This window comes from Coregonus clupeaformis, chromosome 37 (assembly GCF_020615455.1).
Source record: "Coregonus clupeaformis isolate EN_2021a chromosome 37, ASM2061545v1, whole genome shotgun sequence".
In the NCBI taxonomy this organism is placed as follows: domain Eukaryota; kingdom Metazoa; phylum Chordata; class Actinopteri; order Salmoniformes; family Salmonidae; genus Coregonus; species Coregonus clupeaformis.
The window spans coordinates 3,339,774-3,366,682 of NC_059228.1; the positions used below are offsets into that span (position 1 = coordinate 3,339,774).

A 26,909-nucleotide genomic window follows, 5' to 3' on the forward strand; every position below is an offset into this window, starting at 1 on the left:
AATCTTTAGCAATACTGTATTTCCTCCATTTATACTTTGATTCATAGCATACTTTAAATCTATAGGTCTTCTATGAGCCTGGGTGTGTGTGTATCTGTATGTGCGTGTTTGAGAGAGAGAGCGAGAGAGTGAGAGAGAGCGAGAGCGAGAGCGAGAGCGAGAGAGCGACAGACAGACAGACAGACAGACAGACAGACAGACAGACAGACAGACAGACAGACAGACAGACAGACAGACAGACAGACAGACAGACAGACAGACAGTCAGTCAGTCAGTCAGTCAGTCAGTCAGTCAGTCAGTTCCATGGGTGTCTGCCTCTTTATTGGCTGAAGTCCAGGAAGTCAACGGAGTACACTATGCCTGATTGGTCCCATAAAACTTGACAGGAGAGTCCTCATACTACCTCACACTGTGTTTATTATAGTTTAATAGCTGAGAGGAGATGAACTACACGTGATACCTTTGGTGTAGCCGAGGATCATCATACACAGGGATTTAAAACTTTATTTTTGCTTATATTTCAATACAACAAATGGCAGTGTGGGTTTCATTTATAAAACAGTCATTTCAAATACAGTTGTTATTTTTAAGTACATTTAATGTTTTTTTTGTGTTTTTTGGGGGTGTTTGTTGAATATTTATGAGTAAAATAGGAATTGCTTCTCCAATTTAACCAAAGGAAAACTAAATTGGGTCGTTTTCATAGGAGCCTGATAGGATAAACTGTTTGTTGAAGGGTCAAGATGCCTGGGTAGGCTACCTGGGTCGTATTTATTAGGCATCAAACGGAAGAAAACAGACTGAAATAGGGAGGAACTACTTGGACTCATTTCCGTTTTCCGTTGCAAAACGTTTTAAAACGTTGCATGTCCTAATGAATATAAGCCAGATCTATATGGAAACCACATTATATCGTTTTGATTGATGGCTTTTCCAGACTCTGATGCCAGTGAGAGTAACATGGTTAGGTGCTAAGGCTAGCTGGCATGAGCAGTGTTTGAAGATTTGGACTCTTATTATGTACTAGAGTCATAAAGAAATGGCAAGGCCCAATAATTTCCATGATGAAGACTGTGAGCCATTTGATTTGACGCCAATGGTGGGCAAAAATATTTCAGCCAAAATGAGGGCAAGCTGACCATTGACTTATGAAGCTGACAGACCAGTTTCGCATGTGAAGAACATGTTCCAATTGGTGCCATGAGATTAAAGAAAAAGGATAGAAAATAAAAGCAGCTCCATTCAAAGCAAAGCGAAAAACAAAATAAAAAAACAAGCGCAGCAGTAAAAAAAAACATGACCTAACTTATAATTCTCTCATTCTTTTTCATTTTTGCACAATGAAGAAATGGTTTTATTCTCTTTCCTTGTAGCATCTATAGGTTACTAAATTATGTATTCAGTCCATAGAGGAAGCATAGAGTAAAAAGAGTCAATTTCATTGCTTCCTTGAACATGTCTGAAAAAAGGAGGGGGAAATCAAAACAAATCCTACATCTATGTTACAGTGGTAGAGTAGAGTGCTATCTTAAGGGATGGGATGAGTGCATGCTGCTCTGACTGCTAGAAGAGCTTGGCCTTCTTTTTCATGTTGTTGCGTTTCCACAGTGGAAGCCTGTCAAACTCCTGGATCTCCATCCCAAAGATGTCAAAGAACGTTTCTGGGGCTAAGTGGCGCTAGAGTGAGAAAAGAGGTTGAGAAAAGAAGGAAGGGGGAAGGGGTATGTTGTGGTTAGCATTTACGCTCCTATAAGGTCATTGAAAAACTCTCAAGAAGCTATATGGAGCTATGGATTCTGTACTTTCCTCGCTAGGTATTTGTGTAGCATTCATGCACACAAAGTAGACAATCCAGTATCTATCATCACATGCAGAAATCAAATGATACCTCCAGTCTTGTTCTGTCCACCTCCCTGGGCAGTTTAGCTCGCCCTCTACTGGTTATCGTGAGCATTTCATATGGTACGACCTTCAAAGGGAGACACCCATCAGTAATGGAAAGGGTTATTGCTATCAAGGCTCCTTGGAACGTCCCTACCCTAAACCCTAACCTCTACCCTTAACCATAACCCTTACCTACCCTTAACCCTAACCCTTACCTTAACCATTTAAAATGTCAACATCAATGGGGTAGGGACATCCCAAGGATCCCGGATAGCAAGGATCGTAAAGGAAGACAATGCTGAATCAAGCTTCAAAAGGAAACTGTTGAAAGATAGACCAAGGGGCTATAAAAACTGACTGAGGACCCCATTCAATTGAACCTGGATACTAGCTTTTTGAAATAAATCCAAAATGGAAAAGAAAGCATGTTTATGCTGTAATTATTGTGAATCCACACATTCATTGCTGCAGACAGACATATGCAGACATATTTTAGAGATACCACAGAAACCAGGTATCCACGTTTGATTAGATAGGGCATCATTTTTACAGTTATAGCATGTTCAACACTGATAGTCTTGTCTGAGACAGCACTGTGTAGGGACAACAACTGTGACAGAAGATTGTGAGTGAGGGCTGTAAGAGGGCGGATGGGGCTGAAGAGCCTGGGAGCTCAACTATAAGGGTATCAGTTGATAGGGGGGTGCATGATGCCAGTATCGTTGTGTAGGTACATGCATTTGTGCTCTCATTATTAACAAAACATGTATATCAGTTAAAATGTGAATATGTTGGAATATCTGACTACATAAATGGACAAGATTAGGCTACAAATGCACATTTCCAGAGAACTAACTGTAACCCTAACATTTTGTAAGTAAGTAACAAAATAGATATAGTACTTTAAGTGTTAAACTATTTTGTTCAATAAAATTCAAGACATAGTTATCGAGTCCTGGAAAGCTGCCATACTGTGGGCTTTACAGCTAACTTATGCTAAGGCCTAGTACACAAACAGACCTAGATCCATATGAATTTAGAGTGAGAGTTTTGCAAGCTCTTACTGCAATACTCTAATAAGCAACAAGAGGAGTGATTTTTTTGCTTTTTTCCACTGTCTGGCCAACTCATAATAGCCACACCAATCATGAAAATCCAACAATGAAGGTATCTCTCCTTCAAAAAGTATACAGTGATCTGAGTCATTTCAAAGATACATTTGGTGTTGGATTTTCCACTGTATGTTACATACAGTCTGTATTGAAGCGATGTGCGAATGAGCATGGAGAAGATGGCATGCTAAGCAAGAGGTGACTCATTTCACTAGCTCCTGTCTGGACTTCAGCACAGCCACAGCCTCATGGGAGATGTAGTACTGTAGAGGGGCTGACTTTGGTTACAGGAACCCTATGATGGAACTGACTACCAGCTGCATACTGTAAGTAAGTTAGTGGTGATATTATGAGACACACCACCAGTCATATACCTTGGAGCTCACTATCCACTGACTCAGCATATTCGTTTTTGTTGCATACAGCATATTCATTTTTGTAGTGAAGTCTATATTAAAAACTTGGCATGTCAGTGAAATATACTAATAAGGATAGGGCACATACAGTCATGGTCAAAAGTTTTGAGAATGACACAAATATTAATTTTCACAAAGTCTGCTGCCTCAGGTTTTATGATGGCAATTTGCATATACTCCAGAATGTCATGAAGAGTGATCAGATGAATTGCAATTAATTGCAAAGTCCCTCTTTGCCATGAAAATGAACTTAATCCCCAAAAAACATTTCCACTGCATTTCAGCCCTGCCACAAAAGGACCAGCTGACATCATGTCAGTGATTCTCTCGTTAACACAGGTGAGAGTGTTGACGAGGACAAGGCTGGATATCACTCTGTCATGCTGATTGAGTTAGAATAACAGACTGGAAGCTTTAAAAGGAGGGTGGTGCTTGAAATCATTGTTCTTCCTCTGTTAACCATGGTTACCTGCAAGGAAACACGTGCCATCATCATTGCTTTGCACAAAAAGGGCTTCACAGGCAAGGATATTGCTGCTAGTAAGATTGCACCTAAATCAACCAGTTATCGGATCATCAAGAACTTCAAGGAGAGAGGTTCAATTGTTGTGAAGAAGGCTTCAGGGCGCCCAAGAAAGTCCAGCAAGCGCCAGGACCGTCTCCTAAAGTTGATTCAGCTGCGGGATTGGGGCACCACCAGTGCAGAGCTTGCTCAGGAATGGCAGCAGGCAGGTGTGAGTGCATCTGCGCGCACAGTGAAGCGAAGACTTTTGGAGGATGGCCTGGTGTCAAGAAGGGCAGCGAGGAAGCCACTAATCTCCAGGAAATACATCAGGGACAGACTGATATTCTGCAAAAGGTACAGGGATTGGACTGCTGAGGACTGGGGTAAAGTCATTTTCTCTGATTAATCCCCTTTCCGATTGTTTGGGGCATCCGGAAAAAAGCTTGTCCGGGGAAGACAAGGTGAGCGCTACCATCGGTCCTGTGTCATGCCAACAGTAAAGCATCCTGAGACCATTCATGTGTGGGGTTGCTTCTCAGCCAAGGGAGTGGGCTCACTCAAAATTTTGCCTAAGAACACAGCCATGAATAAAGAATGGTACCAACACATCCTCCGAGAGCAACTTCTCCCAACCATCCAAGAACAGTTTGGTGACGAACAATGCCTTTTCCAGCATGATGGAGCACCTTGCCATGAGGCAAAAGTGATAACTAAGTGTCTCGGGGAACAAAACATCAAAATGTTGGGTCCATGGCCAGGAAACTCCCCAGACCTTAATCCCATTGAGAACTTGTGGTCAATCCTCAAGTGGCGGGTGGACAAAGAAAACCCCACAAATTCTGACAAACTCCAAGCATTGATTATGCAAGAATGGGCTGCCATCAGTCAGGATGTGGCCCAGAAGTTAATTGACAGCATGGCAGGGCGGATTGCAGAGGTCATGAAAAAGAAGGGTCAACACTGCAAATATTGACACTTTGCATAAAGTTAATGTAATTGTCAATAAAAGCCTTTGACACTTATGGAATGCTTGTAATTATACTTCAGTATACCATAGTAACATCTGACAAAAAAAAAAAAAAAAACACTGAAGCAGCAAACTTTGTGAAGACCAATGCTTGTGTCAATCTCAAAACTTTTGACCACGCCTGTACAGCTCTAGCTCTACATACAGCTCAGAGATCATCAGGTAAATCTTTTTTTTTATATAAAGAAATAAGATACTTGCTTTTGGTTCCAACATATTAGGCATAGATACTCCCCTGTCCATTCTTGTGACTGCGGCACAGCCATCCCTTATGTGCTACAGGATAGAACATATACACACATGTAATATAGTGGTATGGAACTGAGATATATCTAGCATAGCTATCTACTATAGCTACCACGAGCCCAGCTACTGTATCGTATTATTATATAGAGCAATATACTTGTAACATATGGTCACTGCAGTACATTTGTCTGTCTCTTTGGGTAATGGGTTTTGGCTTTCAAAGATTGGCATTATTTTAATACAATTAATCTCAATGGCTTCTACACTTGTGACACCTCCACCTCTCACAGTCTAGAGGACTGTTACGGTTTGCAATTGAATATGTAACTAAAGCAGTGTTGTATGTGTTCCAAGGTAGGAGCATGCAGGATCACAGCAATGCAATCACTACAGTTTGGGATAGCCAACAGTGATGCAGGCATTTAGCAGGTGTGGGTTGACATTCAGAACAACATAAGGTTTGCGATCCTGGGAATAATGAGTGAGCAAACACATGCAAAATTAAAGGGATAATGAAAGGCATTTGTGAATAAGCAAATGAGAGACATACCTGAAACTCTGCAAGACAAAATGGGACAGAAAATGAGACTCACAGTTAATGTTTTTCCTGTACCATTTATCATTTATATCTGAAAGAAGTACTACATTATTTCCAAATCTGACTTCTCAATAATTGGGTGGCTTATTATAAAAAATAGTTATGAATTATTTATGTGAATAATCGGTTAAAGGTACAATCTGGGATCTGGGAGGGGTTACATTTTCCCAAGCCCCATTTCTCAGCTGTATACCAAAACAAGGGGCGGGGCTGTCATTTTGGTGAAAAGCTAATCCCAGATTGTAGCTTTAAGAATATTGAAATCGTAGAAGTAGCTGTGAATATAACCACAGCTTTATTTGGTGAACAACACTCACCTCTTCCTCCCCCACACATGTCCCCATGGCTGTTGTACTGAGTGAAATCTGTGGACTGAGGCTGCAGAGGCAGAAACAGTATTGTAATAACAACGACATATTTATATGAACAATATGATCAACAACACTTTATCAGTCATTCACATTTTAGCAGACAATCTCATCCAGAATGTTTTATAGCAGAAATTAGGGTTAAGTGCCTTGCTCAAGGGCACGTCAACAGATTCTTCACCTAGTCGGCTCAGGGATTCGAACCAGTGACCTTTTGGTTACTGACTCAACACTCTTAACCGCTAGACTACCTGCTGCCGTCATAGCCTATAAGTGGAAACCATCCACATTAATCATATATTAATTCGATCGATTTTGTTGGATTTAATCAAGTTGTGACATCTGACAAGTGAAGTGTCTGATCTTACCCGGTGTAATCCATTCCGTCCATAACCAGGCAGCGATGAAGTTTTGGAATCATCTGAAAAGTTGAAACTATGGTAAGCATCATTTCGCTGAAACATCTAAGCACAATTTGGCTGCCCTTTAGTTTGAATTGTTCATGCACAGCAAATTTGCAAGTGTTAAAATCTCGGTGTTGAAGTAAAAAGTTTATAGTTTGTTTTAATATCTATGTTTCTGCATGCACATTGATTGATTAGTTGATTTTATACTATACAAAGATAAGTAATTTACATTTTTCTAAGTTCATCCAATCTGTAAGGGGTTGGATTTATTGCACCTGTTAATGAGATGGTTGTTCCAGCTTAGATGGTTTAGGTAGTCTTGTCTTTCACCATATCAGTCATTCTTAAGGCAGATTGTGGGTCATAAAATATTCCAATTGTTGGCTATCCTACCTCTGGCTGGAATTCATAATGACTTCACAAACCAGCATTTTGTGACTTTCAGGTCCGATGTGGCCCATGACCCTGGACTTTCAGACCACAATGTCAAGGTAACTAAAGGCCTTATGCAATTACACATGGTCATAAAGGATTTTGTTTTAATTCAAACACTTAGGCAGTCACTTGGTGAACGCTTCAAGACTAGAAGTTAATGAATAAAACAACCATGTGTCTGTAACAAACAAACACAGTCATGGGTGGGTATCTCTCACACTCACTCAAAAGGCATGCTGGGAAAAATGCAAATAAGACATTACACCCTACAGTGTTAAAACAACACGCCAAAAAATACTGTAACACTACATGTGTTATTCCCTAACACTAAAAAAGGGTAACAGCATCTACTCTCATACAGTTTTAATTTATGTCGGAATTTGCAACACCCATGGTGTTAGGGAATTAGTTTGTCAACACTTTGAAAAGTGTATGTTTTTCATGAATTTGGATGATATTTGGATGAAACCAGATCAAAGTAGAACTACCAAAGTATGAAAAATGACTGTTGCTTCCACATTGATCAAGTTTGATCATAAAGTTACTGGTCCCCTCCCCCACATCAAACACTTGGATTCAGGAGGCAGGATTATTAAGAACTTTTTGTGACATCACAAAAAGCCTAATTTTCATACACCAATGGTCACTTCTTATTCTCTTACCTAATTTGAATAAGTACCACCTTGTATCCAACATCGCAGAAGGCGTGTTCTCAGAGGGGTGTGGTTTACATAGCTAGTTAGCTAGACCACTGGTGCCAAACTTTTAATTCAGCGTTTCAACAAATATAATTAGAGGTTTTCCCTAGTAATCTAAGGAAAATATACTAATAGGTTTCTGCTTTCATCTATGTCTGGTGTTAACTATTAACTGGCTAGCTAGGTCTTCAGCCAGCATGGAACAAAAGCGGGGAAAGGTTTCCCAAAACTCTGACCCAGTTGTCCTGTCATTACATGAAGAGACATGCCAAACGGAAGATTCATACAAACTTATTGACATCATTGATAGTCATGATATACAAACATTGTCTGGCAGTATATACAATACAGTGAGGGAAAAAAGTATTTGATTCCCTGCTGATTTTGTACGTTTGCCCACTGACAAAGACATGATCAGTCTATATTTTTTATGGTAGGTTTATTTGAACAGTGAGAGACAGAATAACAACAAAACAATCAAGAAAAACGCATGTCAAAAATGTTATAAAGATTTGCATTTTAATGAGGGAAATAAGTATTTGACCCCTCTGCAAAACATTACTTAGTACTTGGTAGCAAAACCCTTGTTGGCAATCACAGAGGTCAGACGTTTCTTGTAGTTGGCCACCAGGTTTGCACACATCTCAGGAGGGATTTTGTCCCACTCCTCTTTGCAGATCTTCTCCAAGTCATTAAGGTTTCGAGGCTGACGTTTGGCAACTCGAACCTTGAGCTCCCTCCACAGATTTTCTATGGGATTAAGGTCTGGAGACTGGCTAGGCCACTCCAGGACCTTAATGCTGCAGGATTTCAGTCCTTCACGGCGTAGTGTGTTACCAATTGTTTTCTTGGTGACTATGGTCCCAGCTGCCTTGAGATCATTGACAAGATCCTCCCGTGTAGTTCTGGGCTGATTCCTCACCGTTCTCATGATCATTGCAACTCCACGAGGTGAGATCTTGCATGGAGCCCCAGGCCGAGGGAGATTGACAGTACTTTTGTGTTTCTTCCATTTGCGAATAATCGCACCAACTGTTGTCACCTTCTCACCAAGCTGCTTGGCGATGGTCTTGTAGCCCATTCCAGCCTTGTGTAGGTCTACAATCTTGTCCCTGACATCCTTGGAGAGCTCTTTGGTCTTGGCCATGGTGGAGAGTTTGGAATCTGATTGATTGATTGCTTCTGTGGACAGGTGTCTTTTATACAGGTAACAAACTGAGATTAGGAGCACTCCCTTTAAGAGTGTGCTCCTAATCTCAGCTCGTTACCTGTATAAAAGACACCTGGGAGCCAGAAATTTTTCTTATTGAGAGGGGGTCAAATACTTATTTCCCTCAATAAAATGCAAATCAATTTATAACATTTTTTACATTGATTTTTTTGTTGTTATTCTGTCTCTCACTGTTCAAATAAACCTACCATTAAAAGTATAGACTGATAATTTCTTTGTCAGTGGGCAAACGTACAAAATCAGCAGGGGATCAAATACTTTTTTCCCTAAATGTATATATACAGAAGTATGTGGACACACCTTCAAATTAGTGGATTCGGCTATTTCAGCATACCCGTTGCTGACAGGTGTATTAAATTGAGCACACAGCCATGCAATCTCCATAGCCAAACATTGGCAGTAGAATGGCCTTACTGAAGAGCTCAGTGACTTTCAATGTGGCACAGTCATAGAATGCCACCTTTCCAGCAAGTCAGTTTGTCAAATTTCTGCCCTGCTAGAGCTAACACTGTCAACTGTAAGTGCTATTATTGTGAAGTGGAAACATCTAGGAGCAACAAAGGCTCAGCCGCAAAGTGGTAGGCCACACAAGCTCAAAGAACGGGACCGCTGAGTGCTGAAGCGCGTAGGGTGTAAAAATAATCTGTCCTCGGTTGCAACACTTACTACCGAGTTCTAAACTGCCTCTGGAAGCAATGTCAGCACAATAACTGTTCATCGGGAGCTTCATGAAATGGGTTTCCATGGCGGAGAAGCCGAACACAAGCATAAGATCAGCAATGCTAGAACATACAATGACATTCTAGATGATTCTGTGCTTCCAACTTTGTGGTAACAGTTTGGGGAAGGCCCTTTCCTGTTTCAGCATGACAATGCCCCTGAGCCCTGACCTCAACCCCATCGAACATCTTTGGGATGAATTGGAACTCAGACTGCGAGCCCGACCTCACTAATGCTCTTGTGGCTGAATGGAAGCAAGTCTCCGCAGCAATGTTCCATCATCTAGTGGAACACCTTCCAGAAGAGTGGAGGTTGTTATAGCAGCAAAGGGGGGGACCAACTCCATATTAATGCCCATGATTTTGGAATGAGAAAGTATTCAGACCCCTTTACTTTTTCCATATTTTGTTTCGTTACAGCCTTATTCTAAAATGTATTACATTTATTTTTTCCCTCATCAATCTACACACAACACCCAATAATGACAAAGCAAAACTGTTTTTTAGACATTTTAGCTAATTTATATACAGTACCAGTCAAAGGATTGGATACACCTACTCATTCCAGGGTTTGTCTTTATTTTTACATTTTTTACATTGTAGAATAATAGTGAAGACATCAAAACTATGAAATAACACATATGGAATCATGTAGTAACCAAAACAGTTTTAAACAAATCAAAATATATTTTATATTTGAGATTCTTCAAAGTAGCCACCCTTTGCATTGATGACAGCTTTACACACTATTGGCATTCTCTCAACCAGATTCATGAGGTAGTCACCTGGAAAGCATTTCAATTAACAGGTGTGCCTTCTTAAAAGTTAATTTGTGGGATTTATTTCCTTCTTAATGCGTTTGAAACAATCCGTTGTGTTGTGACAAGGTAGGGGTGGTATACAGAAGATAGCCCTATTTGGTAAAAGACCAAGTCCATATTATGGCAAGAACAGCTCAAATAATCAAAGAGAAACAACAGTCCATCATTACTATAAGACAGTCAATCCGGAAAATGTGAAGAACTTTGTGCAGCCGCAAAAACCATCAAGCACTATGATGAAACTGGCTCTCATGATGACCGCCACAGGAAAAAAATACCCAGAAGTACCTCTGCTGCAGAGGATAAGTTCATTAGAGTTACCAGCCTCAGAAATTGCATTCCAAATAAGTGCTTCACAGAGTTCAAGTAACAGACACTTCTCAACATCAACTGTTCAGCGGAGACTGCATGAATCAGGCCTTCATGATTGAAATGCTGCAAGGAAACCACTACTAAAGGACACCAATAATAAGGAGAGACTTGCTTGGGCCAGGAAACACGAGCAATGGACATTAAACCGGTGGAAATCTGTCCTTTGGTCTGGAGTCCAAATTGGAGATTTTTGGTTCCAACCGCTGTTTCTTTGTGAGACGCAGTGTAGGTGAACAGATGATCTCTGCAAGTGTATTTCCCACCGTGAAGCATGGAGGAGGAGGTGTGATTGTGTGGGGGTGCTTTGCTGGTAACACTGTCTGTGATTTATTTAGAATTCAAGGCACACTTAACCAGCATGGCTACCACAGCATTCTGCAGCGATACGCCATCCCATCTGGTTTGGGCTTAGTGGGACAATCATTTGGTTTTTCAACAGCACAATGACCCAACACACCTCCAGTCTGTGTAAGGGCTATCAGACGAACTGGCCTCACAAATTGCTCAGCATATGTGGGTACTACTTCAAGACTGTTGGAAAATCATTCCAGGTGAAGCTGGCTGAGAGAATGCCGAGAGTGTCCAAAGCTGTAATCAAGTCAAAGGGTGGCTACTTTGAAGAATCTCAAATCTTGATTTCATATGTGTTATTTCATTGTTTTGAATATATTATTCTATAATGTAGAAAATAGTTAAAATAATGAAAAGCCCTTGAATGAGTAGGTGTGTCCACATTTTTGACTGGTACTGTAGATAAAAAATGTATATACAGTGGGGAGAACAAGTATTTGATACACTGCCGATTTTGCAGGTTTTCCTACTTACAAAGCATGTAGAGGTCTGTAATTTTTTATCATAGGTACACTACAACTGTGAGAGACGGAATCTAAAATCCAGAAAATCACATTGTATGATTTTTAAGCAATTAGTTTGCATTTTATTGCATGACATAAGTATTTGATACATCAGAAAAGCAGAACTTAATATTTGGTACAGAAACCTTTGTTTGCAATTACAGGGATCATACATTTCCTGTAGGTCTTGACCAGGTTTGCACACACTGCAGCAGGGATTTTGGCCCACTCCTCCATACAGACCTTCTCCAGATCCTTCAGGTTTTGGGGCTGTCGCTGGGAAATACAGACTTTCAGCTCCCTCCAAAGATTTTCTATTGGGTTCAGGTCTGGAGACAGGCTAGGCCACTCCAGGAACTTGAGATGCTTCTTACGGAGCCACTCCTTAGTTGCCCTGGCTGTGTGTTTCGGGTCGTTGTCATGTTGGAAGACCCAGCCACGACCCATCTTCAATGCTCTTACTGAGGGAAGGAGGTTGTTGGCCAAGATCTCGCGATACATGGCCCCATCCATCCTCCCCTCAATACGGTGCAGTCGTCCTGTCCCCTTTGCAGAAAAGCATCCCCAAAGAATGATGTTTCCACCTCCATGCTTCACAGTTGGGATGGTGTTCTTGGGGTTGTACTCATCTTTCTACTTCCTCCAAACACGGCGAGTGGAGTTTGGACCAAAAAGCTATATTTTTGTCTCATCAGACCACATGACCTTCTCCCATTCCTCCTCTGGATCATCCAGATGGTCATTGGCAAACTTCAGACGGGCCTGGACATGCGCTGGCTTGAGCAGGGGGACCTTGCGTGCGCTGCAGGATTTTAATCCATGACGGCGTAGTGTGTTACTAATGGTTTTCTTTGAGACTGTGGTCCCAGCTCTCTTCAGGTCATTGACCAGGTCCTGCCGTGTAGTTCTGGGCTGATCCCTCACCTTCCTCATGATCATTGATGCCCCACGAGGTGAGATCTTGCATGGAACCCCAGACCGAGGTTGATTGACCGTCATCTTGAACTTCTTCCATTTTCTAATAATTGCGGCAACAGTTGTTGCCTTCTCACCAAGCTGCTTGCCTATTGTCTTGTAGCCCATCCCAGCCTTGTGCAGGTCTACAATTTTATCCCTGATGTCCTTACACAGCTCTCTGGTCTTGGCCATTGTGGAGAGGTTGGAGTCTGTTTGATTGAGTGTGTGGACAGGTGTCTTTTATACAGGTAACGAGTTCAAACAGGTGCAGTTAATACCGGTAATGAGTGGAGAAAAGGAGGGCTTCTTAAAGAAAAACTAACAGGTCTGTGAGAGCCGGAATTCTTACTGGTTGGTAGGTGATCAAATACTTATGTCATGCAATAAAATGCAAATTAATTACTTAAAAATCATACAACGTGATTTTCTGGATTTTTGTTTTAGATTCCGTCTCTCACAGTTGAAGTGTACCTATGATAAAAATTACAGACCTCTACATGCTTTGTAAGTAGGAAAACCTGCAAAATCGGCAGTGTATCAAATACTTGTTCTCCCCACTGTAATTATTCAGACCCTTTACTCAGTACTTTGTTGAAGCACCTTTGGCAGCGATTACAGCCTCGATTCTTCTTGGGTATGACGACGCTACAAGCTTGGCACACCTGTATTTGGGTGTTTCTCCCATTCTTCTCTGCAGATCCTCTCAAGCTCTGTCAGGTTGGATGGGGAGCGTCAATGCACAGCTATTTTCAGGTCTCTCCAGAGATGTTCGTTTGGGTTCAAGTCAGGGTTCTGGCTGGGCCACTCAAGGACATTCAGAGACTTGTCCCGAACGCACTCCTATGTTGTCTTGGCTGTGTGCTTAGGGTCGTTGTCCTGTTGGAAGGAGAACCTTCACCCCAGTCTGAGGTCCTGGGCGCGCTGGAGCAGGTTTTCATCAAGGATCTCTGTACTTTGCTCCGTTCATATTTCCCTTGATCCAGACTAGTCTTCCAGTCCCTGCCACTGAAAAACATCCCCACAGCATGATGCTGCCACCACCATACTTCACCGTATGGATGGTGCCAGGTTTCTCCGGGCAGCGGAGCGGAAATGGAAGAAAACTAAACTCCCTGCCGACCTGGCATCTTTTCACTCCCTCCTCTCTACATTTTCTTCATCTGTTTCTGCTGCTAAGGCCACTTTCTACCACTCTAAATTCCAAGCATCTGCCTCTAACCCTAGGAAGCTCTTTGCCACATTCTCCTCCCTGCTGAATCCCCCCCTCCTCCTCTCTCTCTGTGGATGACTTCGTCAACCACTTTGAAAAGAAGGTTGACGACATCCGATCCTCGTTTGTTAAGTCTAATGACACTGCTGGTCCTGCTCACACTGCCCTACCCTATGCTTTGACTTCTTTCTCCCCTCTCTCTCCAGATAAAATCTTGCGACTTGTGACTGCAGGCCGCCCAACAACCTGCCCGCTTGACCCCATCCCCTCCTCTCTTCTCCAGACCATCTCCGGTGACCTTCTCCCCTACCTCACCTCGCTGATCAACTCATCCTTGACCGCTGGCTATGTCCCTTCCATCTTCAAGAGAGCGAGAGTTGCACCCCTTCTCAAAAAACCAACACTCGATCCCACTGATGTCAACAACTACAGACCAGTATCCCTTCTTTCTTTTCTTTCCAAAACTATTGAGCGTGCCGTCTTTAGCCAACTCTCTTGCTATCTCTCTCAGAATGACCTTCTTGATCCAAACCAGTCAGGTTTCAGGACTGGTCATTCAACGGAGACTGCTCTTCTCTGTGTCACGGAAGCTTTAGCAGTGCGGAGAGCCAACTCTCTCTCCTCTGCTCTTGTCCTTCTAGACCTGTCTGCTGCCTTTGATACTGTGAACCATCAGATCCTCCTCTCCACCCTCTCCGAGCTGGGCATCTCCGGCGCGGCTCACTCCTGGATCGCGTCCTACCTGACCGGTCGCTCCTACCAAGTGGCGTGGCGAGAAGCTGTCTCCGCACCACGTGCTCTCACCACTGGCGTCCCCCAGGGCTCAGTTCTAGGCCCTCTCCTATTCTCCCTATACACCAAGTCACTTGGCTCTGTCATATCCTCACATGGCCTCTCCTATCATTGCTACGCTGACGATACACAACTCATCTTCTCCTTTCCCCCGTCTGATAACCAGGTGGCGAATCGCATCTCTGCATGTCTGGCAGACATATCAGTATGGATGACGGATCACCACCTCAAGCTGAACCTTGGCAAGACGGAGCTGCTCTTCCTCCCGGGGAAGGACTGCCCGTTCCATGATCTCGCCATCACGGTTGACAACTCCGTTGTGTCCTCCTCCCAGAGTGCGAAGAGCCTTGGCGTGACCCTGGACAACACCCTGTCGTTCTCCGCTAACATCAAGGCGGTGACCCGATCCTGCAGGTTCATGCTCTACAACATTCGGAGAGTACGACCCTGCCTTACACAGGAAGCGGCACAGGTCCTAATCCAGGCACTTGTCATCTCCCGTCTGGATTACTGCAACTCGCTGTTGGCTGGGCTCCCTGCCTGTGCCATTAAACCCCTACAACTCATCCAGAATGCCGCAGCCCGTCTGGTGTTCAACCTTCCCAAGTTCTCTCACGTCACCCCGCTCCTCCGCACACTCCACTGGCTTCCAGTTGAAGCTCGCATCTGTTACAAGACCATGGTGCTTGCCTATGGAGCTGTGAGGGGATCGGCACCTCTGTACCTTCAGGCTCTGATCAGTCCCTACATCCAAACGAGGGCATTGCGTTCATCCACCTCTGGCCTGCTGGCTCCCCTTCCTCTGCGGAAGCATTGTTCCCGCTCAGCCCAGTCAAAACTGTTCGCTGCTCTGGCACCCCAATGGTGGAACAAGCTCCCTCACGACGCCAGGACAGCAGAGTCACTCACCACCTTCCGGAGACATTTGAAACCCCACCTCTTTAAGGAATACCTGGGATAGGATAAAGTAATCCTTCTACCCCCCCTCCTAAAAAAAAAAAAAAAAAAGATATTGTAAAGTGGTAATCCCACTGGCTATAGGGTGAATGCACCTATTTGTAAGTCGCTCTGGATAAGAGCGTCTGCTAAATGACGTAAATGTAAATGTAAATGTAATGTCAATGTTGCCTCCAGACATGATACTTGGCATTCAGGCCAAAGTTCAAACTTGGTTTCATCAGACCAGAGAATCTTGTTTCTCATGGTCTGAATGTCCTTTAGGAACCTTTTGGAAACTCCAAGAGGGCTGTCATGTGTCTTTTACTGAGGAGTGGCTTCCATCTGGCCACTCTACCATAAAGGCCTGATTGGTGGAGTGCTGCAGAGATGGTTGTCCTTCTGGAAGGTTCTCCTCTAGGAAGATCCTTGGTGACCACTGTGTTCTTGGGGACCTTCAATGCTGCAGAAATTGTTTGATACCCTTCCCCAGACCTGTGCCTCGACACAATCCTGTCTCTGAGCTCTACGGACAATTCCTTCGACCTCATGGCTTGGTTTTTGCTCTGACATGCACTGTCAACTGTGGGACCTTATATAGACAGGTGTGTGCCGCTTTGTCATTATGGGGTATTGTGTGTAGAAAATGAATTTAATACATTTTAGATTAAGGCTGTAACGTAACAAAATGTGGAAAAAGTCAATGGGTCTGAATACTCTCCGAATGCACTGTATATACATACAGTATATACCCAGACCTCACCGTGTAAAGTTTCAACTGAAGTTGTACAAGATGAACTAGCAAGCTAGCTTGAAAAACAGTGATGACAATTCCATTTGGGCTAGCTAGCTAAATTATACAGCAAACATTTTGTCTATATTGATGCTTTTCCAAGAACCAAACAGTTGGATATACAAATCATTTCTGAAACCAAGATGTGATATATGACAGGATTGGATGTTGCATGCAATTTCAATGTTGTTTGAGTTGCTTTGTGTATCAGCAAATTTGCTTGAGATAATCTCACTGCAACACTGCTCACTGGGTCCATTTTGCTTGACATATGTATTTTCAAGAAACCGCCCGCCAAGGTAAGGTCTGTCTTTTCAGACTTCCTGGTAGTTTGTTATGAGAGAAAAAGTACATTTTATAAAATTCTGAGCATTTTTATCAGGAAAAAACATTATGGGTGATGTTTTTTTGTCTGCTTGGGAGACAAATTCACCTTTCAGCAGGACAATAACCTAAAACACAAGGTCAAATATACAGCAGACTGAACCAGGTTTTCCTCTAGGATTTTGCCTGTGCTTAGCTCTATTCTGTTTCTTTTTTACACTGAAAAACTCCCCAGTCCTTAATGATAACAAGCATACCCATAACATAAGGCAGCCACCACTATGTTTGAAAATATGAAGAATGGTACTCAGTGATGTGTTGGATTTGCAACGCTTAGTATTCAGAACATAAAGTTCATTTATTTTGCAATTTTACTTTATTACGCCTTATTGCAAACAGGATGCATGTTTTGGAATATTTTTTTTCTAGTCAAGCTTCCTTCTTTTCACTCTGTCATTTATCTTAGTATTGTGGAGTAACTACTGTACAATGCTGTTGATCCATCCTCAGTTTTCTCCTATCACAGCCATTAATCTGTAACTGTTTTAAAGTTGCCATTGGCCTCATGGTGAAATCCCCGAACGGTTTCCTTCCTCTCCGGCAACTGAGTTAGGAAGTAAGCCTGTATTTTTGTAGTGACTGGGTGTATTGATACACCATCCAAAGTGTAATTAATAACTTCACCATGCTCAAAGGGATATTCAATGTCTGCTTTTTTATTTTTTACCCATCTACCAATAGGTCTTTGTGGTTTAATCTGTGTTTGAAATTCACTGCTCGACTGATGTACCTTACAATTATCTGTATGTGTGGGGTATAGAGATGAGGTAGTCGTTCAAAAATCATGTTAAACACTATTATTGCACACAGAGTCCATGCTACTTATTGTGTGACTTGTTAAGCACATTTTTACTCCATTTTACTCCTGAACTTATTTGGGCTTGCCATAACAAAGGGGTTGAATACTTATTGACTCAAGACATTTCAGCTTTTCATTTTTAAATAATTTGTAAAAAGTAAAAAAACATAATTCCACTTTGACATTATGGGGTATTGTGTGTAGGCCAGTGACACAAAATCTCAATTTAAATTCAGGCTGTAACACAACAAAATTTGGAAAAAGTTAAGGAGTGTGAATACTTTCTGAAGGCACTGTACGCACTAAGAAAGTGTGACTTTTAACACTTTTGGTGTTAAAATTCTGATCTCAAATGTGTTATGTGCTGTTTATTTGATAGGGTTGCGTTTGAGGTTGGACCTGACCAGGATATTGTTAATTGGTGCACATCATACCCAAAGATTTCTAAATGTTTTGCAGAAAAAAAGAAAAAAAATTGTGTTTGTTACATTGGACAAGTACAGATAGTAACTCTGTGTTTCAATCCGTTTTAGATCGCTTTCTTCAGTTTGGTACCTAATGAATATGACCCTTATTTACAGTTCATTTGATGTGGTTCTTCCAAAACAATGTGCTAGTTACTATACGGTGAGGTTGGTCAGAACATACCTCCATCACAGTTGGTCTGATGGGGTTCATAGCGCTGAGCTGATTGGCTGCGTGCGTGACTTTCCCTGATCTGCTCCTTCTCATTCTCCTCCTTCATTATCAGCTTCCCCAAACCAGACTGGATCTGGGGACACACAGAACATATGGTAAAACGTAACTTAAAGCCTGCAGGTATAATGCATTGTAAGACTTGTCATGAGCATGTATAATAATATCTTATAATATATTTTATCTTATAATGATACTGACTAAATACCAGCTATTTTGAGTCAGTTAAAAAGTTGATACATACAGAAACAAAACATAGTATAAACCTTATTATAATACAGTATAAAGGCTTGTACATGCTATATACTATATACTATAAAGCAGTATACTGTACCTGCAGGAATACCTTTTTATGAACATACAATAGTAGAGCAGAGCTGCCTACCTGTGTGTGTTTGTGGGTGTGATTGTGATTGTGGGAGTAAGTGTATGAATGTGGCTTCTCTAACCTTGTTGATATGCTCCTCCTGGATCTGCTTTCTCTTCAGAGCCTCCTCTTCCTCCTCTTCCCTAGACCGTCTCCTTCCTCCTTCTGAACCTTTGAGTGGCATACACAACCCACGAATAAGCCAACACACACATGCGCACACACACACACACAAACACAGACGCACACACACACACACACACAGGCAGGCACGCACACACCCTTATAACTGTGTGTGAATTACAGGCATCTTGACCGAGAACTAGTGTTAAATACAGTAAAACAAGACTGTCCAAAACTATAACAGAAGGCATAATAGAATGCTTCCATCTGTGGACATCACATTCACAAAAGTACTCTACAGGATTTTTTAAAGGATTTACAAAAGTACTGTAGGATTTATCTTTCCAGCAACAGGGGTGTGGGAGAACACAAATGTGAGACAGAGTTGACTAGACATATACACAGACAACACAAAGACAATGCAACTACTCAGCTACACAGAATGTTAACACCGACAATACAACAGTCTTCACAAGATGAGCTTTTTACTATGAGTTTGATACACAGAACAACACAGTGTAGGAAGACAGGTCAGTTTGAAGCCAGTCTCAGTTAGCTCTGTCCAAGTCATTTGTTAATGGTCTAGGTACAGTACATCAACCAATCAATTGATTGATTGTATAGGTAGCTGTAAAGGAAGGTGCAACTAAAGCTGTAGCAAGCAAAACGTGACATGACGCCAATAACAATAGTCTTTCAAGGATCCATTATTCATCAGCATTGCACAAAATTCAGCAAAATAATTGTAAAAGTCTGTGTTCCAGAGAGTCAAATTGTAGTGAGAGCAGGGATGCAATAAAGCTTAGTGGTGGGTTTAAGATACAAGTGCATAAGAGTGAGATTATGCCCTATCCATAAAGAACCCAAACTCCTACATCCTAGACACTTGTGGAAATCTGAGAGGTTTGGAAAAGCAATATGGCAGAAATTCCACCTAGCCTATCAGAGTTCAAGGTGGAGCTATTGATATATTGCTCAAACCTATCAAATTCTCTCAGATCTCCACAAATGTCTAGAGGGTAGGGACTAGTGATTGTTTCTGGACAGGGACACGTTCAGGGTTTGGTTAGGGGTAGTGAGCCTCTAAGGGGAGGGCGGTGGGGCAGGGCAAGCATGCTCATAGGGAGCCTACTGTACCTAAGGCAGCCAGGGCCAGGGAGGGAGAGCAGGGGGGCCAGTGGTCGTTCTCGCTTGGTGATGTGTCATCCGGACGGGGGACATGGGCGGCAGGAAACGTAGCGGATCTGATGATGTCATCAGCAGACTTTCTTTTTGGTGCGGGTGAATCTAAGTTGGTAACCAGAGGAACTGGACTATCAGTGTCTGAGTGAGTCCCCTTAATCCCCTTAACCACAGCGGAACATTTCATCATCATCTGTCTGAAATGTTGTGTGATAATCTCTACACAGCAAATTTGAGGTAAAAAGGTGTTGTGAGTGTTATATCTGAGTGTTGATTCGAGTGGGGTTAACACCAGTGGGATTGAAACTGACACCACCTGCAGTGAATAGATGAAGTGTTATTTGAAACACAGTGGAATCAACACCGCGTACTTTACTGTGTTGAGTTCATTTCCGTTAACTCTCTCAGAGTAGAAAAGACGTGGGAGGGGCCTCATTATCATATTTCCCAGCATGATTTGTTGCAGTTTGATTTTTAGAATCGTTTGTTTTAATATCTATGTTTCTGCATGCACATTGATTGATTCATTGATCTTATGCTATACAAATATAAATAACCTTTTCTAAACTAATCCAATCTGTAAGGAGTTGGACTTATTGCACCCGTTACTGAGATGGTTGTTCACCTTTAAATGATTTAGGTAGTCTTGCTTTAGTCCTTCTCAATAGCAGTTGTTTTGAATGGCTGGAATCTGATAGGAATTACTAATAATTTCACAAACCAGCATATTGTGACTTGCAGGTCTGATGTGGCCCATGAGCCATCATTTTCAGACCAAAATGTCAAGGACAACTAGGCCATCACCAATTGTGCAAGTTCTCCCACTTAAAAAGATGAGAGAGGCCTGTAATTTTCATCATAGGTACATGTCAACTATGACAAACAAAATGAGAAAAAAAATCCAGAAAATCACATTGTAGGATTTTTAATGAATTTATTTGCAAATTATGGTGGAAAATAAGTATTTGGTCAATAACAAAAGTTTCTCAATACTTTGTTATATACCCTTTGTTGGCAATGACACAGGTCAAACGTTTTCTGTAAGTCTTCACAAGGTTTTCACAAACTGTTGCTGGTATTTTGGCCCATTCCTCCATGCAGATCTCCTCTAGAGCAGTGATGTTTTGGGGCTGTCGCTGGGCAACACGGACTTTCAACTCCCTCCAAAGATTTTCTATGGGGTTGAGATCTGTAGACTGGCTAGGCCACTCCAGGACCTTGAAATGCTTCTTACGAAGCCACTCCTTCGTTGCCCGGGCAGTGTGTTTGGGATCATTGTCATGCTGAAAGACCCAGCCACGTTTCATCTTCAATGCCCTTGCTGATGGAAGGAGGTTTTCACTCAAAATCTCACGATACATGGCCCCATTAATTATTTCCTTTACACGGATCAGTCGTCCTGGTCCCTTTGCAGAAAAACAGCCCCAAAGCATGATGTTTCCACCCCATGCTTCACAGTAGGTATGGTGTTCTTTGGATGCAACTCAGCATTCTTTGTCCTCCAAACACGACGAGTTGAGTTTTTACCAAAAAGTTATATTTTGGTTTCATCTGACCATATGACATTCTCCCAATCCTCTTCTGGATCATCCAAATGCACTCTAGCAAACTTCAGACGGGCCTGGACATGTACTGGCTTAAGCAGGGGGACACGTCTGGCACTGCAGGATTTGAGTCCCTGGCGGCGTAGTGTGTTACTGATGGTAGGCTTTGTTACTTTGGTCCCAGCTCTCTGCAGGTCATTCACTAGGTCCCCCTGTGTGGTTCTGGGATTTTGCTCACTGTTCTTGTGATCATTTTGACCCCACGGGGTGAGATCTTGCGTGGAGCCCCAGATCGAGGGAGATTATCAGTGGTCTTGTATGTCTTCCATTTCCTAATAATTGCTCCCACAGTTGATTTCTTCAAACCAAGCTGCTTACCTATTGCAGATTCAGTCTTCCCAGCCTGGTGCAGGTCTACAATTTTGTTTCTGGTGTCCTTTGACAGCTCTTTGGTCTTGGCCATAGTGGAGTTTGGAGTGTGACTGTTTGAGGTTGTGGACAGGTGTCTTTTATACTGATAACAAGTTCAAACAGGTGCCATTAATACAGGTAACGAGTGGAGGACAGAGGAGCCTCTTAAAGAAGAAGTTACAGGTCTGTGAGAGCCAGAAATCTTGCTTGTTTGTAGGTGACCAAATACTTATTTTCCACCATAATTTGCAAATAAATTCATTAAAAATCCTACAATGTGATTTTCTGGAGAAAAAAAAATCTCAATTTGTCTGTCATAGTTGACGAGTACCTATGATGAAAATTACAGGCCTTTCTCATCTTTTTAAGTGGGAGAACTTGCACAATTGGTGGCTGACTAAATACTTTTTCCCCCCACTGCATAATATGGCGATAAACGGTTTATTTCAATTGAAACACTATCACTTAAGCAGTCACTTCCTGAAAGCTTCAAGGCTGGAATGTAATGAATGCAACAATCATGTCTCTGTCACTAACAAACATGGGTGGGTATCTCTCACGTTCACTTGAAAGGCATGCTGGGAAATATGTAAATAAGGCTTTACACCCCACACCCAAAAAAATACAAAGATTCTGAAACACACTACATGTGATTCCCTAACAAAAATAAATTGTAAAAGCATCATCTCTAATAAATGTTAATTTAAGTTGGAATTTGCAACAGTTTAACACTTTTTCAGTGGGTCACATTCAGTATACACACTAAGAAAGTGTTACGTTTAACACGGTGGATGTAAAAATTGTGATCTCAAATTTGCTGTGTACATGGTAAAGATAATCCCCCAACCTTACACTTACACCTATTATTCAAAATTGTTCATAGATTATGTAAATAGTTGTAGTGTGCTGGCGCTCTAACCAAGATTTATAATACTGTCTGAACCGCTGAAGGGGTGCTCAGTCCTAGGAATGTAAAAATGTAATCTTAAAAGACTGTTCAAGATGGCAACTTCTTTACATTTACATTTTTACATTTTAGTCATTTAGCAGACGCTCTTATCCAGAGCGACTTACAGTATTTGCCTTCAATAGTATTTATTGCTGACGTGTTTCGGAGCATGCATCTTCTTTAAAATATTTTACTGCTGTGGGCTAAATCAGGGTCACACAGAGTGTTTCTTGGAAGTCTTAAACAAATCTACTTTGAAACAAAAGTATACACCACACACACATTATGGGCTCAAAAAAAGAAGACACCTGTACCATGTCAGATATAGAGGTGAAATGCAATACATTTTGACTTTGCATCACAATATTACACTTTATATACATCACAGAAGACTGAAATATAACAAAACAGTTTGACATAGAAACACCAGATTTTCAACGTAATTTTTTGAATGTTTATTAATTATGAAAAATATTACTAACTTTACACCCATGAGGCCACTAGATCATTTGACAGCAGGAAAGGGCTACAGAACCACTGTGGAGAAGGACCACGCTCCGAAACGTGTCAGCAATAAATAATATTTAAGGGAATTAAGTTGCCATCCCAAACCTTCTTTGTAGATTATGGGGTACTGTAGGCTCACATGCCTTGATCTTTTGCTTAGGTTTCTAGATTCTCAGAAAGTGTTCAGAAAGTATTTGGTCAGCGAGAGAGACTTCAAACAGTATTGACACATTGACATTGGATGTGGTTACAGTAAATGGTGTACAATTGGAGGTCAATGTGGTGATTACACAATTTCAATCCAAACTGAAAGAAAAACATAATTGAAAGGACCCAGATATTACTCATTGACATCTAGTCTACCAACTCTATACCATTACTAAAAGGTGCTGCTTTGTATTGTGAAGCTTATCGATCTTCTTTATTAGCCAATGAGGTTCGTGACACTATTTTCTTTCTATAATCACGCTTGTTTTACAGTAAACCAACTCCTCATATCATGTCCCTGCTAAGAGAAGTCATGCTCTTGGAAGGCTCTGCCTCTATTTGCAATCAGTATAATTATTCATGCTGTTAATGCTGGTGAAACCAGGTCACAGAGAGTGAATGTACCGTGTTGTTTGTAGATGGGTGGTTTCCTGTAAATGTTGATCCCCTGATCTGAAAGGGCAACGGGAGAAAGACATAGTCAAAATCCACTGGGCACACCACGTCATTTCAACGTGGATAATCGGGGAATATTTGGTTGAGATGTTGATCAATGGGATTACAAGATATAATCACCCAAAAAGACAGACAAAAGTTAGTTGAATTTCCAATGTGTTATCACTATGCTTTCAATGATTCCAATGGAAAAACAATGTCTGATTTTTGGTGTAATTGTCACCCAAATGGCCATCTCCACGCTTTCAATCATTTAAAAGCACAGCAAAGTTCAAACGGGAATACAATGTCAGATATTTTGTTTATCTATACAACAGATGAATGTGTTATCACTGTACTTCATCTAATGGCTGAACCAAAAGATTGCAGTTGAGATTACATTAAAAGTAAATGGCGCAATTGATCAATGTTGTTCGAGATTCTGCCAGATTATTACAGCATTGTGCGATGACCTACGCAAGATATCTTGAATTAGAACACTTTATGTGATTACATAAGAAGAAATGTATAGTTACCATCACCTCGGAATGTGGCCATGGATGTGTTAACCATTTTAAAGTAGAATTTTACATTAGTTATTAAAGCTGCAATATGTAACTTTTTGGGCGACCCGACCAAATTCACATAGTTATAGATCTGTCACTCATTGAAAGCAAGTCTAAGAAGCTGTAGATCTGTTCTATGTGCGCTATTTCTATTTCTTTTACTTTCGGTTTTGTACATCAGCTTCAACCAGCTGAAAATACAATATTTTCGGTTATTGAAAATATATTTCACAGCGGTTTAAATGGGACAATGATTCTCTACATACTTTATAGTGCTTGTTTTGTCACATAAACTGAAATTAGGCGAACTATTAGAATTTTAGCAACCAGGAAATTTCTGCATGTTGCTCCTTTAACTTTAGGCTATTAACTGTATTACAAAAGTGATATTGAATTGTTTTGGGTTGTCAACGCAACCAAATATCTACATTTGAAGGAGATTTATCTTTTGCTTCAATAGTTCCATCTGTGCCACTGACTTAAGCGAAAAACTTAACTCACCAGAAACGGGTGGGTGGAGCAAACAGAGCGAGGCGGGTGGAAAGGACCGGACAGGCAGAACAGTGACTGTATGCTAGCAGGATAGTCCATATCTCCAATCATCTTTGCTGATAGCAATGTTGTGTTTCCATAAGTGGATGAATTGGCCTAATTTAGCATGTATGGTAAAGCCTCAATCTTTAGCTACCTCTTCCAATTCAAATGAGCTTTAAAAAAAAGTGAATAATGACAACCACAAAAAAATGTGTGTGACTACAGCGGCAACAATAAAACACAAAAAAACGAGACACGTTCTAAATGAGCGAGGCGTCAAAGCGGACAACCTGCCCGCCCGGCTTCGGTTTGGTCATTATAATTCAAAGCAGTGCATTTAAAAATAAATCACATGCTCGCTTTTGGTGAGTTCAGGCCATAAGTCTGGCTTTAATTCCAGTTTGTCTACAAATTAATCATTGGTACGTTGGATTCACGTCTCCATCTCAATCAAACATCAAAGTTAAAGAATAGGACTAAATCAAAACAAATCCAACTTTAAATGCACTTTAAATAATTTGATTTTATTTAGTCCTATTCTTTAACTTAGATTTTTAGTTGAGATGGAGTTGAATCCAACATATCAATGATTATTTTGTAGACACACTGAAATTAAAGCCAGACTAATATAGTGGCACAGATGGAACTATCCAATCAGAAGATAGAGGCTACATCTCCTTCAAATGTTGATATTTGGTTGCGTTGGCAACCAAACAGATTTCAATCACTAAATATCATTCCATTTGAAATCAGCCAGAGCTTAAAACCCTAGGCCTATTGTATTGTCTAATTTTTTGTTGAATTCTGGGTTGAATTGAAACAATAGCTGTTGATGACTTTGCAGATTATATATAGGCCTAAATATCATCATTGATGAAAAATGAGTGATAAAGTATGGTTAAATGTCATTTTGCTCTGTTAAACCTACCTTTTGGAATGACTTTGATAGCAACAGTGAATCTATTTTATTTGTTTTTATGATTTTTTAAATTATTATATATGTTTTTGTACTTTTACCCCTTTTTCGTGATATCCAATAGTTGCAGTCTTGTCCCTACGGACTCGGGAGAGGCGAAGGTCGAGATCGATGCGTCCTCCGAAACACGACCCTGCCAAGCCGCACTGCTTCTTGACACACTGCTCGCTTAACCCGGAAGCCAGCCGCATCAATGTGTCAGAGGAAACACCGTCCAGCTGGCGACCAAAGTCAGCTTGCAGGCACCCGGCCCGCACACAAGGAGTTGCTAGAGCGTGATGGGACAAGGAAATCCCGGCCGGCCAAACCCTCCCCTAACCCGGATGACGCTGGGCCAATTGTGCGCCACCTCACGGGTCTCCCGGTCATGGCTGGCTGTGACAAAGCCTGAGATCAAACCTGGGGCTGTAGTGACGCCTCAAGTACTGCGATGCAGTACCTTAGGGCCTCCCGAGTGGTGCAGCGGTCGATCTATTTCATTTTAAAATGGGGATCTATCAACAATCACTCTCACGATAGCACATTGATAATAGTCAGTGACAAATACCATAGCTGGGCTTGGTTAAAACTTTGGATGGGAGACCAAAGGTATGTGTAGATAGATCAATTCTCCAGTAGGAGGTGCTGCCCAGCTTATTGTTTGTTTTTCTGATAGTGGATATAACGTTGAAGATCTGACGTTGGTTTAAAGGTACAAATTCAACATATTTTATACAAGGTTTGTTTATGTTGACATTTTTGAATGTATTTTACACGTAGAATCGGCGTCACAATACGTCGACGAATTACGTTGAAACAACGTTAATTCAACCAGTTTGTGCCCAGTGTTTTGTATTTCATGTATACGT

General features: G+C 41.5%; 1 protein-coding gene across 25 annotated transcripts in view; it reads right to left on the reverse strand.

The window, feature by feature from the left end:
- Window positions 1–457: 457 nt before the first annotated feature.
- Window positions 458–26,909, reverse strand: part of LOC121553184 (actin-binding LIM protein 1) — a 124,452-nt gene continuing 98,000 nt past the window's right edge. For 13 of the 25 annotated variants that reach the window (XM_041866153.2, XM_041866165.2, XM_041866157.2 and 10 more), the window contains 10 exons: window positions 23,956–24,003; window positions 19,888–20,037; window positions 18,710–18,798; window positions 18,213–18,336; window positions 6,525–6,577; window positions 6,106–6,166; window positions 5,741–5,748; window positions 5,146–5,220; window positions 1,889–1,969; window positions 458–1,677 (listed from right to left, as the gene is read on the reverse strand). In XM_041866153.2, coding sequence (XP_041722087.1) covers window positions 1,564–1,677; window positions 1,889–1,969; window positions 5,146–5,220; window positions 5,741–5,748; window positions 6,106–6,166; window positions 6,525–6,577; window positions 18,213–18,336; window positions 18,710–18,798; window positions 19,888–20,037; window positions 23,956–24,003 — 803 coding nt within the window. In that variant the 3' untranslated portion in view covers window positions 458–1,563. The remainder of the gene's footprint in view (window positions 1,678–1,888; window positions 1,970–5,145; window positions 5,221–5,740; window positions 5,749–6,105; window positions 6,167–6,524; window positions 6,578–18,212; window positions 18,337–18,709; window positions 18,799–19,887; window positions 20,038–23,955; window positions 24,004–26,909) is intronic. The other 12 variants (XM_041866162.2, XM_041866154.2, XM_041866171.2 and 9 more) reach the window with 5 other exon arrangements.